Source organism: Neovison vison, chromosome 3 (genome assembly GCF_020171115.1).
Source record: "Neovison vison isolate M4711 chromosome 3, ASM_NN_V1, whole genome shotgun sequence".
Taxonomy (NCBI): domain Eukaryota; kingdom Metazoa; phylum Chordata; class Mammalia; order Carnivora; family Mustelidae; genus Neogale; species Neogale vison.
The window spans coordinates 214,410,702-214,429,514 of record NC_058093.1 but is presented as its reverse complement, the minus strand read 5'-3'; the positions used below and the strand labels follow the sequence as shown (position 1 = coordinate 214,429,514).

The 18,813-nt window shown below is 44.8% G+C and overlaps 1 protein-coding gene across 1 annotated transcript; it reads left to right on the top strand.

Annotated features, from left to right (window-relative positions):
- Positions 1–35: 35 nt before the first annotated feature.
- On the top strand, positions 36–17,806 carry SNRPD3 (small nuclear ribonucleoprotein D3 polypeptide). Its single transcript, XM_044243821.1, has 4 exons — positions 36–721; positions 2,156–2,299; positions 14,948–15,140; positions 17,590–17,806. The coding sequence occupies exons 2-4, from the start codon at positions 2,174–2,176 to the stop codon at positions 17,649–17,651; spliced, it is 381 nt and encodes a 126-aa protein (XP_044099756.1). The 5' UTR covers positions 36–721; positions 2,156–2,173; the 3' UTR covers positions 17,652–17,806.
- Positions 17,807–18,813: the final 1,007 nt, after the last annotated feature.

Genomic DNA, 18,813 nt, shown 5'->3' with positions numbered 1-18,813 from the left:
CGCGGGCCCCAAGCCCTGCCTTTCCACCAGCACTGGTTCCCCACTCTTCACCTTACCAAACTCCGTCTCTGCCTGGCGGTACTTCTCGGCCACCCTCAGGCCTAAGGCCAGATCCTATCCGCACACCGCGGGGCTCCGGGAGACCTAACAGTACTCGGACTTCTTTGAAGGACGGCCGTAGGCCTGCTCCCGCTCTACTCTAAACCTCTTTCTCTATCCGGATGGTGAGATACCTCGCCTTAAGGAGGACAACCCCTTACCTGGTGGTGCCGGGTTCCAAAGGTTAAATTGTGAGGGTAGGCCCTGACCCTCAGCCCCACTGCCTGCTGCCCCCGATCCGCGGGCCCAAGCCCCAGATCCCCGCCTTGCCGTCCAGCCTGTCCCTGGTGCTAGGTGCTTGGAAACGCGAGGCCCCCGCCCCCGCCTTGACGGCCTGAGGATCAGTGTTTCCGGCGGCACCTAGACCCTGTCACCAGCTCTCTCTTCCGGGGTCGGAACTATCGGAGCGGAGTCAACGTTTCCCAGCCGGAAGAATAAGAAAGCAGCAAAGGCAAGACCGCGCTCACCACTAAGAAAAGGAAGGGGCCGGGTCCTGCGCGCAGCATTTTGGGAACGCGTGGCATTCTGGGAGCGCGAGACCCGCCATTCGCTTGGCTCACGCCTTTGCAGTCGCTAGAGTTGCCGCTGCACGGGAAAGGGAGAGTAGGCCGGAGCCGGTGAGGTGAGGCCCGGGGCAGGCGAGGGTAGGCCCGAAGCACGCGTGAGGGGCCTAGGGCTGGAGAAGGACGCGCTGCCAAGGAACTCTGGGAGGTTCGGGGAGGGAGAAGAGCGGGAAGCCCGGGTCACTCAGACGTCTGCGTTGCCTCACTAGCGCCTGGAAGTGAATTCTCATTAGCTTTTCCCCGAAGTACATGCTCTTTGTTTTCTCTGTCTCTCCAGACCACGTTTTCCCTCACATACAGGCAATAGTCTTGAAATCACTTCTGGCTGCCTCCTTCCCCCAAGTTCTCTCCGGGTAATCCTTTCCAAAGTTGTTTGCATCTCTGCCTCCATTCCCCTTTTAGACATTCGTCCTCTTAAGCTTCCCATATTGTTACAGAAACTTTATCAAGTTTCCTTGCTTCTAAACTGTTTAAAAAAAAAAACTGTTTGATCCGTTTGTAAGTGCTGCTGCCTTTTTATTGGATCATTCCTTACCTATAAGCCTGCAGTTGTTCCGCACTATCTTCAGCATAAAAGCCAAACTCCTAACGCTACTTCCTCACCGAGGGAACCAGTCTTCTCCGAACTCATGTTTCTTTTCCTCTCTTGGACACACATGATGTGTTCCAGCTTTCATTCGTTGCTCGTCTGGGAATATGAAATCCACTGCTTGTTTCTTTTATTTACATGAGATCAGGTGATTTCCGTGATCATGCTTTTCCTCCAAATATTTCCTGCTTATAGCACGGTCCCTTTGTGAACACTTCATTTTCTATTTAACCTTGAAGGAGTGGAGGGTCAGTGGGTACTTAATGAGTCAAATTAAATGCATGCCTCCTCTAGATTTGCCTGGATTCTTCGATCTATATCTGCATTGCCCAGTACTACAGCCACTAGCCCAAGGCCATTGACCTCTTGAAATGTGGCTGATGTGACTAAGGGAGTGAATGTTTAATTTTCATTTTATTTCACTTTAAGTTTAGTTAAAATAGTTATGGGTGGATTGTGGCTACTGTATTGGGCAGCTCAAGTCTATATCCTGGGCTCTCAAAAGTAGCGTCATCCACAACTATGGGTTGGCAAGTACATCGTATGGTATGTATAGTTCAGTCCCCTGTCCCCCAAAACACACGCAATATTGGTTACTGGTTGTTTGATGAAGGTAAAGAGGCATGTGGTAGCAGGGAAGAAGGAAGAAGATGGAAGGCACTTTTTTCTCATCCCATTAGCTTTCCTTCGCCCCGCCACTATTCTTTACCATCCCACATCTTGCATATGTTTGCCAGAAGAGTTCCTCAAAGTAGGGATTAAGCCACCCCCCCCCACGGAAAATAGCAGTTGTGTCATTCTTACTAAGTTTTATGGAGTGTCAGGTCTTAAGGGAAGCATGATATGTGCCACATGACTTCCTAGGCCCTGAAGGATGAACTAACTGTTTTCTCTTTCACTGTAGAACTCTTTTCCTGCCAAGATGTCTATTGGTGTGCCGATTAAAGTCCTACACGAGGCTGAGGGTCACATCGTGACTTGTGAGACAAACACTGGTGAGGTGTATCGTGGGAAACTCATTGAGGCGGAGGACAACATGAACTGCCAGGTATCCTGTTTTCCATATAAGGTTATGGGGGAAGCTTGGGCCTCTGTCTTGGAACAGAGAAAACAGAGGTCTTTTTGCAGTTCTTCTCTTTGAAGAGTTACTTTGGCATGTCTAAGGTATGCCAGCTGTTGTTAATAGTTGCTGCTGATGTAGGCGTAAATGAAAGCCATTTAAAGTTTGGGATATCTAATTTTGTTTTCTCCATCCTATAATCATCTTCCATATTTTGGGGACTTGTTTAAAAGAAGTATACTTTGGTAGAATCTGTCAGGTTCAAGACCATTCTCCATTTGCCCCCTACATGTTTGTGTAACTGCTCTGCAGTTAGTGGAATCTTCCACTCACGTACCATATTTATTTTCCATATTTCTTGGAGGAAGAGTCGCATGTGATTATAGCAACTACCTTTTGAGGTAAGCAGATTTGGTGATAGTATTGTCATCCATAAAATAGGGAGAGTAAGATTAAAAGACTTCTCTCTCCTGAATGTCTTTCCGTTAACAAATATCGGAGCAGCTTCCTCATATGGTGCCCTTCCTGTGACACTATTTTGTGTTTTGCTAATAACCACGTGAGTTTGTAGAGCATTGCTTTGGCAAGATGTATCTGCACACTTTCTCCTTTTTTCTTTAAATCATCAATTAAGAGCTTGTGCTTCAGAATCAGAGATGTGGGTTTGGATCCTAATCATCTGACCTTGATCATGTTAATCGCTTTAGTTTCCTTGTTTCTAAAATGGGAATGGTGTTATTTTATGTCCACTGAGACGTATGTGCCAATGCAGAATTGTGCAAGAGATTTATTGGGGAAAATGATAATGAAGGATAAAGGAGAAGGAGTAGGAGTAGCTAGGATAGCTTTCAATCTGTACTGGTCTGGTGCTGGGAAAAGGAGAAGGAAAAGACAGGGTTGAGTGGGAAGAGCCTTAGAGAACTGTGTTTTTGAGGAAGTATCAGCCAGCAGGAGTTGCTCATTAGAAGAGTCTACTATGGGGCAGAAATGGCCTGGCTCTAGGATCCCCATTGTGATTAGTCATTGGCCGGCAACCTGGGGAGACTGGCTTCAGAGTGAATGCTGTGATGGATCCCATAGGTCACAACTGGAGACTGTCAGCTCCTTGCATGCCTCATAGCCTGACGACCCTTGAGGGGAGATCTGAGCAGTGCATTCTGGAGATGGGGATGATACCCACACGCTGGGGCTGTTCTACAGATCAGTTTAGTTATGTATGTGCAACAAGTAGTTCACACCACACATAGTACATGTTCACATATAGTTTCTGTTAATGTTTTCTAGGTGAGAAAACTGAAGGTCAGAAAGGGAAGATGACTTCTCTAAGATCACACTGCAGATCAGGTGTCTTATTTGTTGCTGTGCAGGGTTCACTTATTTACTTGCGACAGCTCTGTAGCTTTGAACATCATCTTCCTGCTAGGTGGACCAGTGGGTGGGGCCAGTTCCCTGGCTCAGGGAAATAGACGTCTAGTAATTGCAGGTTTCTCTCTTCAGTGTTGATGCCATACAGGTAGATGGAGTGGGCTTTCGAAAGGTCCTGCGGGGCTTTTCCTACCTTGTCTTTGTGAGGACCCCAGTTATAGATCCAGTCTCTGGCTTAAGGCATCCTCATCCATTTTAAGGTACTTTGTTTTGGTGAATAGAATGCAAAACTGGGGATGAGGCACTTTAATGTGTTTATTCAGCTATTTATTTGGACAACTTACTGAGTGTCTAGTGCCTCAGACTGCCCATTTGTTAGGGTGTCTGAGCAGATGACCTTGGTGGTCTCTCAAATTTAGCTAGTGTGATACAAAGCGCATAGCCTGGTGATCGATCTATAATCGGGTTGCAGCCTGCTACCTTGCGGGACTTAGGTCAAGCTTTGGATCTCCCTCACCCTCTTGTTCCCTCCTTTCTAAGTCAGGAATAAAAATAACACCTCAACCTCAGCATTGTAGTGCAGAATAAATGAGTGAATGCATGTCCGTTGTGGGGGAGCCAGTCACTTGCTTCCTGCTTATGTTAATCTGGAAGGGCTGTCATAACAAAGTTTCACTCTGGGTGGCTTAAACAAGTATATTTATTCCCTCAGAGTTCTGGAGGTGAAGAGGTTTGAGATCAAGGTGCCACAGGGTTAATTCTTCTAAGGGCATGAAGGATCTATTCTAGGCCTCTCTCCTTGGCTTATAGATGTTTGTCTCCTTCCTGTGTCTTCACATGGTTTTCCTTCCATGTAGGTCTGTATCCTGATCTCTTCTAAGGACACAAGTTACATTGAATTAGGGCTCAGTTACCTCTGTAAAGATCCAGTCTCTAAATATGGCCACATTCTGAGATGCTGAGGGGTTAAGACTTCAACAGATGAAGTTAGGATTCAGCCCATAACACTGCCCATGCCCAGATGCTGAGGCTTTGCTGGTTTTACCTAAACCTGGCTCACTGAATAAAAACCAGCAGGCACAGCTGAATGTACTGTGGTAAACCCAGCACAGTTCATTCACATATCCCCAGGATGCATAAGGCCAGTGGCTCCTGCAGTTCCTGCTGCTTTCGTTCCTTTCTGGCTCCAGTTAGTCTGCCCTTTGGGAGTGAAAGCATCCCCTTAGCACTTCCAGCCTTTATTAGAGGACAGCTGGAATTTAGTGTTTGCCATTTGATGTTGGTTTTTAATAACTCCCCCCCCCAAGATTTATTTATTTATTTTAGAAAGCATGTGTGGGAGAGAGTGAGGGGAGGGGCAGAGGGAGAGAGAAAATCCTGAAGCAGACTCCTAGCTGAGTGTGGAGCCCACGGGGCTTGATCTCATGATCTGAGATCATGATCTGAGCTGAAATCAAGAGTCGGCCATGCAGGCACCCCTAACATTTTTTGTTACAAAAGTGTGGTGGGTCACACACTACAAAGATTTGGAAAACAGGTAAGAGCATCTTGCCACAACCACAATTGGAAGGCATCTGTGCTCACCACTATACCACCAACGCGCCACAGCCACAATTGGCATGGACTTTTTTTTTTTACCCTAGGAACGTGTCTTGGGATTCTAGTATTTTTTACTCTGCTTTCAAAAAGAGTTAGAGGTAGGGGGCAACTGGGGGGTTCAGTTGGTTGAGTCTGCCTTTGGCTCACATCATGATCTCAGGGTCCTAGGATCAAACCATGCATTAGGTTCCCTGCTCAGTGGGGAGTCTGCTTCTCCCTCTGCCCACTTGTGCACATGCTCGCTCGCTCTCAAATAAATAAATAAAACTTGTAAAAAAAAAAAAGTTAGAGGTGATTCATTAAAAAACTATATGAAAGATAAAAATGGACAGATAGGTCATGGTGCAGTTAACTTGGGGTAGACTATAAAATGAAGCCAGGCAGGCAGTTAGTAACCAGAAATGTAAACCTGATTCCCTGTACATTTAATAAAGGCATATTCTATTCTCAGCTACTTAAAGAGTACTGGCAGAGGGAGATCAGCAGTTCTAAGGTACATAGTGCCCTTAAGGTAAAATACCAGTTGTGCGGTTTTCCTTGGCATTCAGATGTGGGAGACGTTTTTCCCCTGGGCCCTGATGAAAGGTATACAGTCTTAGTCTATTGGATAGTGTCATCAACATCCCCATACAAAATACACCTTTTGGGGTTCCTCAGATATTTTTTAAAGGTTTTATTTGTCAGAGCGAGCATGTGCAAAGGTGTGCGCACAAGTGGGCAGAGTGGTAGGCAGAGGCAGAGAGAGAAGCAGGCAGAGAGAATAGGGTTTTTTTGTTTTTTGTTTTTTTAGATTTTATTTATTTATTTGACAGACAGAGATCACAAGCAGGCAGAGGCAGAGAGAGGGGGAAGCAGGCTCCCCGCTGAGCAGAGAGCCCAGTTCGGGGCTCGATCCCTGGACCCTGGGATCATCACTTGAGCTGAAGGCAGAGGCTTTAACCCACTCAGCCACCCAGGTGCCCCGAGAATCTGGTATTTTTAATGTAGCCTGTTACCACAGCCCTTTTTTGACAGTGCAGATGTAATCTGTGCAAGAATTAATCTTAGGATGAGGTCCTTGAGATGGTGCTCACAGGGTCAGAAGGTGTAGATACTTCTTTGCATCTGAGGTTTGTTTGGGAAAGCAGGGAGTCTTGTCCTTCTGCTCTGTACCCCATAGCTGCAAGGCAAGCATAATCTGCTAGCCGGGGCTGTCAGCTATGGTGGCATCTATAGGTGAGAGAGCCTTGTGAGTGCTCTGAGAGCATCTCCTAAGGGCTCTGTGTGTGGGGGGTGAGCAGGGCCTCTGTGGCTCTCCAAGTGGTTTTTTAAGCTGATTTGTGTTTATAGCAGAGATGGGACCTGATGGAGGAGTGTATCCAATCTCTTGCCCAGCCTGGGTATGGATGATTTAAAACCAGAGGTCCCTAAATGGAGAAATTTCTGTTGTTGGTTATGTGTGCTTACCATGGTTTTGAAGCATCCTATCTTTATTAAATGTCAGTGAGGGAATGAAGGGATTTTTCTTCAAAATAAAAAATACATATTTCGGGGCGCCTGGGTGGCTCAGTGGGTTAAGCCACTGCCTTCGGCTCAGGTCATGATCTCAGGGTCCTAGGATCGAGTCCCGCATCGGGCTCTCTGCTCAGCAGGGAGCCTGCTACCCTCTCTCTCTCTCTGCCTGCCTCTCCGTCTACTTGTGATTTCTCTCTGTCAAATAAATAAATAAAATCTTTAAAAAAAAAAAAAAATAAATAAATAAATAAAAATACATATTTCTTAAGAAAGAATACTTCTAGTAAAATATTTGGTAAAATAAGAAAAACCAAAAAAGGACTTTTAAGGTGAGGAATTATGAGTAGAAATAAGCACGTTATTTTGATTTTAATAGACTAGCCTTTATTTATCTAACTTTTCGGAGGCAACTTTTATGGCTATGGATTTTATTGGGTATCCAGTGTAAAGTGTCCCTGGAAGTTCTTGTGTAGAGTCTTAGCGAATGCTGGAAGTGTTCTCCCAGCTCAGCAGTATTCAGATATTTAGGACATCTCATAATTTTTTTATGATGAAAGTTTATTGTATTTAAACATATAAATAGTTTTTGCAAGTCAAAAATGCCCATTTCCCAATTTAAAGTGAACCCAAGTTTAAAAATGGCTAATTAACAGAAGAAAAACATGTAAAGCAACTCTTTTTTTTTAATTAAAGACTTTATTTATTTATTTGACAGACAAATCACAAGTAGGCAGAGAGACAGGGAGAGAGAGAGGAGGAAGCAGGCTCCCTGCTGAGCAGAGAGGCCGATGCGGGGCTTGATCCCAGAACCCTGGGATCATGACCTGAGCCGAAGGCAGATGCCTAACCCACTGAGCCACCCAGGTGCCCCAAGTAAAGCGGACTTTTAACATACAAAAACAATGACCTTATTAATATTTAGACATGTAAGTTGGGAAAAGGTAAGAATTTCTAAACTTACAAGATGATAAAATAAAATTAATACCACCAAGGGTTCCTTACCAGTCTGCCAGTAGAAGTACAGATTGTTAAATCGTTTCTGGAAAACACATTTAAATGTCAGCATAGAAAAGTTCCTACCCTTTGGTGCCATAGTTCTACTTCTGAAAATCATTCATAGTGCTGTGCTGTTTTTATTTTATTTTTTTCTTAAGATTTGTTAGTTTATTTTAGAGAGAGCATGAAGGTGGGGAGGCAGAAGGAGAGGGAGAGAGAGAAAATCCCAAGCAGACTCCCTGCCAAGCATGAAGCCCAATGCAGGGCTCACGCAGGACTCAATCCCTCAACCCCTAGGTCTGACCTATGCTGAAACCAAGAGTAGGACACCTAACTGACTGAGCCACCCAGGTGCCTCTGCATTGCTGTTTTTATTTTTTATTTTTATTTATTTATTTATTTAATTTTTTTTTTTTTAAATTTATTTATTTGACAGACAGAGATTACAAGTAGGCAGAGAGGCAGGCAGAAAGAGGAGAGGCAGGCAGAGAGAGAGAGGAGGAAGCAGGCTCTCCACAGGACAGAGAGCCCAATGTGGAGCTCGATCCCTGGACCCTGGGATCATGACCTGAGCCAAAGGCAGAGTCTTTAACCCACTGAGCCACCCAGGCTCCCTGCAGTGCTGTTTTTAATGATGAAAACCTAAAAACAAACATTTCTAATGAATAAACAAATAAATAAATAATGATTAAACAAATTAGGGTACATTACAAAGAATTTTTTTTTTTAAACATCTTTTTTTTTTTTTTTAAAGGATTTTATTTATTTATTTGACAGAGAGAGTGAGCACAGGCAGATAGAGTGACAGGCAGAGGCAGAGGGAGAAGCAGGCTCCCTGCTGAGCAAGCAGCCCGATGTGGGACTCAATCCCAGGAGGCTGGGATCATGACCTGAGCCAAAGGCAGCTGCTCAACCAACTGAGCCACCCAGGCGTCCCCATTACAAAGAATATTATTCATCTGGTCAAATAATGTGGAAGAATATTTAATCTCAATGGGAAAATATTGTTGACCCAAGTGGAGAAAAATACAAAACTCCACAATATGTTCCTAGTTTAAAAAATAAAGCCAAATTATAAGTGATACATAAAAATGCATTAAGTTTAAAAAAAAAAAGGAAGTAAAAAAAAACAAATGCATTAAGTTTTTGAGCAAAACTAAAGTGAGTAGTTATCTTTTGGTGAAAATTAAATGAGATTAAAAACATTTTTTAGGGGGGGCGCCTGGGTGGCTCAGTGGATTAAGCCGCTGCCTTCTGCTTAGGTCATGATCTCAGGGTCCTGGGATTGAGTCCCGCATCGGGCTCTCTGCTCAACAGGGAGCCTGCTTCCCTCCTTCTCTCTCTCTGCCTTCCTCTCCATCTACTTCTGATATCTCTCTCTCTGTCAAATAAATAAATAAAACCTTTTTTAAAAATATTAAATAAATACTAAATAAATAAATAATAAAATCTTTAAAAAAATTTTTTTTAGGGGTGCCTAGGTGGCTTAGTGGGTTAAAGTCTCTGCCTTCAGCTTGGGTCGTAATCCCGGGGTCCTGGGATCGAGCCTTGCATTGGGCTCTCTGCTCAGCAGGGAACCTGCTTCCTCCTCTGTCTCTGCCTGCCTCGCTGCCTACTTGTGATCTTTGTCAAATAAATAAATAAAATCTTTAAAACAAAACAAAACAAAAACCATTTTTTAAAGTTTTTATTGATATATATGCAGGGAGTATTGTCCTCCTCTTTGTACTCCACAGCTGCAAGGCAAGCATAAGCTGCTAGCCAGGGCTGTTGACTGGCAGCATCTAGAGGTGACAAAGCCCCACAGAATATATATGGAGAGAGAGAGAGAGTGTGTGTGTGTGTGTGTGTGTTTGTTTTTGTATTTTTTAGTAATCTCTGCACCTTTTGTGGGGCTTGAACTCGTGACCCTAAGAACAAGACTCCCATACTGTTCCGACTGAGCCAGCCAGGTCCCCACGGGGAGGATTAAAATTTTTAAGGAAAAAACTTTTTCCTCTCCCTACTTTAAAAATTAAAATATCTGGGGCACTTGGGTGGCTCAGACGGTTAAACATCTGCCCTCAGCTCAGGTCATGATCTCCAGATCCTGGAATTGGAGCCCCTCATTGGACTCCCAGCTCAGCGGGGAGTCTGCTTTTCCCTCTCCCTCTGCCTCTCCCCCTGCTTGTGCTCTCTCTTTCTCTCTCTCTCTCAAATGAATGAATAAAATCTTTAAAAAAAATTAAAAGATGTGTTAAGTTTATGATCATGAAGCACAGTAAAGATTATTTTATTTTATTTTAAAGATTTTATTTATTTATTTGAGAGAGAGACAGTGAGAGCATGAGCAAGGAGAAGGTCAGAGGGAGAAGCAGTCTCCCCATGGAGCTGGGAACCTGATGCGGGACTCTGTCCCGGGACTCCAGGATCATGACCTGAGCTGAAGGCAGTTGTCCAACTGAGCCACCCAGGCGTCCCAGTAAAGATTATTTTAAAAGAAGAGGGTATGTTACAAGTAGATAAATGAAGTCCTGGAGTTCTAATTTACAGTATAGTAATTAGAGGTAACAAAACTATTATCAACATTAAACTTGCTGAAATACAAGATCTTAATAGTTCTCATCACTAGAAATTATAATTGTATGACATGATAGAGAAGTTAGTTAATGCTGCAGTGGCAGTCATTGTAATGTAAGTGTATCAAATCAGTATATTGTATACCTTAAACTTACACAATGTTATATATCAGTTATAGCTCAATAAAAAGACCCTGAAAATTAGATAAAGGAAGAGGGTAAATGGCCAAATGCAAAATTTCACTTCTTAAAGCAACATAATTCCTAGAAATTTGGTGGGAGAGAGTGATAAGAGTTCAGAGACTCTGCTGGAGCCAAAATGGTGCTTTGGGAGCCTTAGCATGACCACCCCATCTCTGACTGGACTGTTCAAACCCCCCCCCTTTTTTTTTTGTTATGGAAAAATGGCCTGTGCTTGATTTCTTTTTGTAAAAAATGGTAACCTGAGAGAACCTGTCACATGACTGTCAAAAAACTCCCCAGAATGAATATCAGGAAAGTTTTTGACAGAAATGTGCAGGATGGTTGGGAATTTCTTTAGATACCCTCTCTAGCTAGAATGAAAAACTGCGGGCGCCTGGGTGGCTCAGTGGTTTAAGCCGCTGCCTTCGGCTCAGGTCATGATCTCAGGGTCCTGGGATGGAGTCCCGCATCGGGCTCTCTGCTCAGCGGGGAGCCTGCTTCCTCCTCTCTCTCTGCCTGCCTCTCTGCCTACTTGTAATCTCTCTCTGTCAAATAAATAAATAAAATCTTTAAAAAAAAAAAAATAGAATGAAAAACTGCTTATCTATGTGCTCTCTCTACATGCAGTGTTTCCCTCTGTACCATTCAATTCAGGATCACGTATTGGCGCTTAATACCAGCTTGCTTTGTACTTTTTAGTCTGGGACAGTTAAATCCTTTTGCTTTTCCCAGCATTGACATTTTGGAATAATGACCAGTTATTTGTTTTAGAATGTCTTCTGATTGTATGTCTTTCTCTGATGTTTCTTCATGATGGGATTTGGGGTTTGTTTTTGTGTTGTTTTGGCTGTTACTGTGTAAGTGATAACTTCTTCTGGGGTTGTCACTAGGAGGCCCAGAACACTTGTTTGCCCCTATTGGTGATGTTAACCTTGATAATTTGGTTGAAGTATTGTGTGGTCTGTCCACTGTACTTTCTCCTTTTTTTTTTAAAGATTATTTATTTATTTGAAAGACAGAGATCACAAGTAGGCAGAAAGGCAGGCAGAGAGAGAGAGGAAGGGAAGCAGGCTCCCTGCTGAGCAGAGAGCCCGATGCGGGGCTGGATCCCAGAACCCTGGGGTCATGACCCGAGCCGAAGGCAGAGGCTTTAACCCACTGAGCCACCCAGGCGCCCCTGTACTTTTTCCTTTTGCAACAAAGGAGAATTTTGTGAGGGAGGTTCTTGAAGTAAATATCTTGTGAGTATTCTGTTATTCATCACCACCTTCACCACCCCTCATTTAGCATCCCATGAAGATTCTTGTTTGAATTTTTTTACCATGATGGTTACAAAAATTTTTTTTTTTAACTTACTAAGATTTATTATTTATTTGAGAGAGAGTTGAGAGCATGTGCCAGGGTGGGGAGGGGCAGAGGGAGAGGGAAAGAGAATCTCAGGTGGACTCCACTGAGTGGGGCTCAGTCTCACGATCCTGAGATCACGACGTGGGCCAAAACCTGGAGTCGGATATTTATTTATTTAAGATTTTATTTATTTATTTGACAGACAGATCACAAGTAGACAGAGAGGCAGGCAGAGGGAGAGGGAGAAGCAGGCTCCCCGCTGAGTGGAGAGCCCGATGCAGGGCTCCATCCCAGGTCCCTGAGATCATGAGCTGAGCCGAAGGCAGAGGCTTTAACCCACTGAGCCACCCAGACGCCCCTATGCTAGTGCTTTTTATGTACAATAGATCTTTAAGTTATCACAGGACCTCTCTGAGGACAAACTTCCAGATGACCAGGGTGACCAAGCATGGAAGGAGTGGCTCTAAACCCAAGTCTCTGAGTCTCAAATCTCTGATCTTAACCATCATCTCTGAAGATGAGGTGTATAGTAAACCTGCTAGGTCCTGTTGATTCTAGAATTGTCAGACCCTCACTCTATCAGATTTCAGACAAGAAGATGAGTAGAAAAAAGAGGGAAGCTCTGTTATTAATGGTAGGGCAGGGGTGAATAGGGGAGGGGACCAGACGTTTATTGAGCCCTTGCTGTGTGCCCCGCAACAGGATGTTGTGATTGATGATCCCAGAGCACCCCAATATTGCTTTACAGCCCTGGAGTTAGTCCTCTCTTCTTGGCCCTGGATGTGTGAGGAAATTCGCACAATCTTGATTGTATTAAGGTGTTCTCTCTCCCCCAAGATGTCATTTCAGTTGGGTACCTGGTTTATGCCACCTGTGTTTCATTATGGCTGTTTGGGAAAGTTGAATAAAGTGGGTGTTCCCACCTGACATCACTGAAACCTAGTTCACTCAAATTGTTGCCTTTGGCCTATGATGCAGACATAGCTTGGGCTTATTAACAAGCTGTATGGGTGGGTGGGCCTGTGGGGCTTTATGCCTAGCACAGCCATTTCTCTGCTGGTGCTATGAGGGAATGCATGAGTACAGCAGCCAACCTGGTCATTCTTAGGGTTGTCATAGGAGTCAGTTGATGCTGGACCCTTTCCTGCTTCAGCCAGGACAGATCATTTGTGGAAACAGTTTGTCTTGTTGGTCGTACTGAACACCCTCTCTCAGGGATTCTCAAAGTGGGTTGGGGAGGTTGTAGGAGAGGAAGGGGTGAGATGTACTGGACTGTGCTGGAGAAGTAGCTTAGCAGTAGCACAGCCTCCAAAATATATGTCTTGGTGGTCATTTAGATTCATTGTTTACTGCTCTTCTAATATGTACTCGATAATAGGAACAGCATTTAGACATATTTGTCTCATTTAATTTGTTCCTTTACTGTTTAAGGAAGTAAGTGGTGATCTGATGTATGGTTTCAGAATGTGGGTTTAGAGTTAGACCAGCGTTCATAGTGATTTGTAGCATTGTGTGATTTATAGGAGTTATGATATGAAATTGCCTGGAATGTTAGTAAGTGCTCAGTAAAAGTTGGCTTTGTTAATCATACTTCTTGTTCAGTTGTGGCACCAGAGGTTATGGTATTTGGCTTTTGTTGTTTTGTTTTTTGGTGAGAGAGAACACAAGCAGGGGGAGGGCAGAGGGACAAGCAGACTTCCTGCTGGATGCGGAGCCCCACGCGGGGCTTGATCCCAGGACCCCAAGATCGTGATCTGTGTCGAAGTCAGACACTTAACTGATTGAGCCACCCAGGCACCCCCAGAGGTTATGGCATTCTTCGAGGCAAGAACAGAATGGCAAGGATATAGAACCTGTGTGGAAATTTAAGATACTGGGGATGTTGAGCCTAGAACAGAAAATTTATGGGGATCTAGAGCCCTGTAACCCTGAGGGTGGAACAGGGGCAGTGGGTTGAAGCTCTATGAACTGTTCCACCTCCACATTTAGATTTAGTGAGGATGGCCCTGGAGTGTTGTTAGTCTTTCGGCAAACCGAGTGCTCAAGCAGAGGCTGGGTGGCCAGTTAGCTCTTCGAAGAAAAGAATGAGTATAAGGTGGCAACAAGCCAGTTAGGAATCTAGCCAGTTAGGGGAGACAACACCTCTCTACAATGTGGACTTTAACCTATTCTGAATAAATTATACTCTCTTTCATCCAGAAGACTCAAAATAAGCTACTTTTTGTGGTAAATATGGTCCCTGTTGAGGTCAGCGCTAGCAGGTTTGGGTCCCCTGCTATGCCAAGGCTGTCTGCTGGTTGGTCTCACCTCGAGGCTCCCTGTCTCTCCATCCCACAGTTTATCTATGTTGGCATATTGATCTTTCCAAAGTGCTGCCCTGATCCTGTCCACTCTCCCTTTGTCCACAAATGAGTGACCCCGTAATCTCCCAGGGTGATAACTTTGTCCCCTCTCTCAATTGTTCTGCTCCAGTCCTTATATCCTGTAGGTTCGGGCTCAAGTGTCCTGTCAGTGCAGGCTCTGGCCTCACACGTCTCCCAGTATTCTGAGCCCTTCGTACAGGCGCTGCTGCTTGTACTTCTCAGTCCCTGGTCATTGAAGCTAGAGGGGCCCTGGTGCATACTCATGACCTTCATGGTGCCTTTTCTGTGTGTGCTAGACAGATGCAGGACAGGACACAGTTTGGACAGGTGGTTCAAAGCTGTTTCATTAGAGTTTTTCACCATTGAGAACTCTTCACATGCTGGCAAGGGAGGCAGTATGGTAGAGTTAGGGCTCTGGAGTCACGCCAGCTGGCTTTGAATCCACATCCATTCATTCTGGCTGTTGGGCTTTGGACAAGTGCTTTAGGGTTTTTTGTTTTGTTTTGTTTTGTTTTGTTTTTATCTGTAAAAGATGGAAATGCCCATAACCTATCCTGAAGGTGCTGTGAGGACCAAATATGTGAAGTGCTTTGCCTGGCTTCTTTATTTCATGATGTTAGTTTGTGCAGTTCTGGACTTCTCCTACCACCAGCCAAGGCTCCCCCCTTGTGTGCCCTTGTTCTCTGTTGGTGCTGTTGGCCCCGATTGATGAGCTGGTGATTCCCTTCCAGATGTCCAACATCACAGTCACATACAGAGATGGCCGAGTGGCACAGCTGGAACAGGTGTACATCCGTGGCAGCAAGATCCGTTTTCTCATTTTGCCTGACATGCTGAAAAATGCGCCCATGTTAAAGAGCATGAAAAATAAAAACCAAGGCTCAGGGGCTGGCCGGGGAAAAGCTGCTATTCTGAAGGCCCAAGGTATGTGCTCCTCTTGCCCTGGTTTTAATGTGTTTGTCCTGTATCTTTTAGGGAAGGGCGGGCCCTGTCAATTGGCTGGGCCTGGGGTGGACTTGGACTTAGCCATCTCCACACTCACTGCCACCCTACAGCCTTGGGGCCCCCACATGTGAGGGGCTGATGGCCTGAGCTTACCTTCTGTGTCTTGTCTTGCCTGATCACATTCATAGGGCTTATGCAAAATCCAAAGTCCCTCCTTGGAAAGAAGAAGGGGACTCTTAAGTGAGAGACTGGATAAGTCTCCTATAATGACCTTGTTTCCAGGAATTCTGTCCAAAGATTCTGGGGGAATCTTGCTCTTACTAGCTTGCTGAGCAGGAGCTCTGTGGTGGGGCTTAGCTGACACCTGAAGCAGTGGGGTAACAGTTTGCAGAGAGCTCGGGGTGTTTAATGACACCCAGTATAAGTGGGGGGGAAATGCTGACGGTAGGGATCCATTTTCATGTAAGAAATAAATAGTTTAAAAAAAAAAAAGAAAAAGAAATAAATAGTTTTAAGCCATCTTTACCCATTAAAGGGACCAGACTCCTGTTTTCTAATATTCTTACATTTGAAAATAAATCCTTCCTTCAGCATGTCCCCACTGATCCAGTGACTTTCCTGAGTCTGGCCTTTCTTTTTTTTTTTTAAAGATTTCTTATTTATTTATTTGACAGAGAGAGATCACAAGTAGGCAGAGAGGCAGGCAGAGAGAGAGGAGGAAGCAGGCTCCCTGCCAAGCAGAGAGCCCGATGCGGGACTCGATCCCAGGACCCTGAGATCATGACCTGAGCCGAAGGCAGCGGCTTAACCCACTGAGCCACCCAGGCGCCCAAGTCTGGCCTTTCTTTTTGGTTAGCCTAGTCAGAGGTTTTATCTTTGGGTCCCCAAGAAGCTCTGCTGTGTTGATTATCTAGGAAGCAAGTGCATTCATTAGAAACTGAGTATCAGTAAAAAGATTTATAGTGCAGGAAAGTCACTGGATTCTCCCATCAGTATCTTTTGTTGTGCATATTTTATATATGAGGTAGTTTTTGAGTTTAAAGGTGCAATAGAGTAATCCTTTATTTATTATTATTTATTTATTTAAAGATTTTATTTATTTATTTGACAGATCACAAGTAGGCAGGGGGGGGGAAGCAGGCTCCCTGCTGAGCAGAGAGCCCGATGCGGGGCTCGATCCCAGTACGCTGGAATCATGACCTGAGCTGAAGGCAGAGGCTTAACCCACTGAGCCACCCAGGTGCCCCTAGAGTAATCCTTTAAGTGTCCTTCCAAAAAACTGATCAGAGAATCTCCTTGCCCTTCCTAGGTAGGTGGCATTTGTAGAACCGAAAGCTCTGGACTTTTTGTCCTGGTGAAGGAATGATTTTCAGGAATACTGGCTTTCCTACTAGAACTGCTGTTCTCTCTGCTTTCTCAGGGAAGGGCTGTCCTCATTGTCACTGCGTAACTGCACCATCTTCTCTGACAAAAGATGCAACCCAGTAGCCTGTGCACTGGAAGGCACTTGGCAGTTAGTTTGCCCAGGTCCACTGGCCTCTGCCTGAGCCATCTATATCTCTGTCGGTCCCTTGCTCTGGTTCATTTCAGTATGTGGCTGGGCTCCTGGGTGACTTTCCTCCCTCTTCACGAGGCTCTACAAGAGGGAAGAGGAATCAGTCTCCAGTTAGTAGGCATCAGAATATTTTCATCTGTCCTTCAAAGCCACTGGTCCTCTCCTAGAACTCTTGGAGTTACAGAGAACAGCAGCTTGTATGCCCTTTGTATGGGGAGTGGTTTTGTTTGTTTTTCTATTATGAAACATTTTATATTACAGAATACCTCAAAAAAATAATAAAACCTGTTACCCAGATTTTTTTTTTTTTAAAGATTTTATTCGTTTATTTGACAGAGAGAGATTACAAGTAGGCAGAGAGGCAGGCAGAGAGAGAGAGGAGGAAGCAGGCTCCCCGCTGAGCAGAGAGCCCAATGCGGGACTCGATCCCAGGACCCTGAGACCATGACCCGAGCCGAAGGCAGCGGCCCAACCCACTGAGCCACCCAGGCGCCCAGATTTAACAAATGTTTAGCATTTAACTATTTGTTTCAGGATTTTAAATATGAATTAAGTTCATCTGTTTTGTTTTATTAACTCACCCTAGGCCAGTGCTGGGAATTCATCTTTTCTGTGGTTCTCAGGCCTGGTCCCCAAACCGTCTAAGCTCTCAACACCCTGACTCCCAGCCTCATGTTGAAATCAGTGCTGGACTGGAAGGCACTCCAGCTCTGGTCCCCCTGCAATGAGGAATGTCATGGGGTCAGCATGGTGTTGGACCAGGTGGCTTTTCAGGCCTCTTCTGTGCCAGTGTCCAAGGACTCTGGCTGCTCCGTGGCATGAGCATTTGCTGACCATACTGACCTGGCCTTATCCTTTCTTTCCACCTTTCAGTGGCTGCAAGAGGAAGAGGACGTGGAATGGGGCGTGGAAACATCTTCCAGAAGAGAAGATAAATTTATCTGTTGAACAGAACTTTGCCGTTATTTTTTCTTTTAGGTTATCTGTGTTCAGGGGGTGTGTGCTTATGTATATGTTCTAGCTTTTCTTTTGACATCTTTCTCTTTAGATCAGGGGAAATGTTAAACTAAATAAATATGGTGGTCCTTTTTGTTGTTGTTGTTCTTTTCTTTTCTTTTTAAGATTATTTATTTTATTTATTTGACAGATCACAAGTAGGCAGAGAGGCAGGCAGAGAGAGGGGGGGAAGCAGGCTCCCTGCCGAGCAGAGAGCCCGATGTGGGGCTCAATCTCAGGACCCCGAGATCATGACCTGAGCCGAAGGCAGAGTCTTTAACCCTCTGAGCCACCCAGGCGCCCCCTTTTTTAAGATTTATGTATTTGAGAGAGAGAGCGTGCTGGGGGTGGGGGTGGAGCAGAGGGAGAGAGAAACCCAAGCTGACTCCATGCTGAGTGCTGAGCAGGATGCAGGGCTCAGTCTCATGACACTGAGATCACAGCCTGAGCCGAAACCAAGAATCAGACGCTTAACCCATTGCCCCGCCCAGGTGCCTCTGTTGTTTTTCTTTTTGAAGAAATAAGGACTGTGTGTTCATTTTGGAGTTTGGTGTTCTGTTTGCTTTGGCAGCAGGTTAAATTTTGACACCGGGAAGATATCCCGGGAGAATGCCAGTACTTTGAAATAGCACAGTTACTGATAAGAATTTAAGCTACTGTTTGAGGCCAGTTGCTGGTTAAACCCCCGGAGAAACTCCAAGAACACACAGATGTGGAGATATTATCAGCTCAGCTTAAGCAACATGGCATGGGTGCTCCTGGCCCGTGAAAAAGTCTACCATTCTGATCTTCGTAGTCTGGAAACCCTAGTGGCTCAGCATCTGGCAAAAGTAATCTAAGCAGCCACATCTGTGGCTCCTGCACTGGCTTCATAAGCAGTTCTGTGGTGATTTGCGGGGACAGATTCTTAGGCATTTGTCAGAGCATCTCAACATGCAATGGCATGGTCCTAGCTTTTAAATAGCAGAGGTAGAGAGGACAAGGCACTCAGTGAATAACTGACAAAAACACAGAAATTAGAAAAGCAAACTTGAAGTCATGCACTGAAAAGAGGTCTTGCCACAGATTCAGTATAGGATGAACTTCAGTAAAAACTATTAA

Coding starts and splice junctions, on each gene's coding strand:
- SNRPD3 (XM_044243821.1), top strand. CDS start 2,174: ATGTCTATTGGTGTGCCGATTAAAGTCCTACACGAGGCTGAGGGTCAC. Junction 2,300..14,947: donor AGGACAACATGAACTGCCAG/GTATCCTGTTTT, acceptor ATTCCCTTCCAG/ATGTCCAACATCACAGTCAC. Junction 15,141..17,589: donor TGCTATTCTGAAGGCCCAAG/GTATGTGCTCCT, acceptor TCCACCTTTCAG/TGGCTGCAAGAGGAAGAGGA.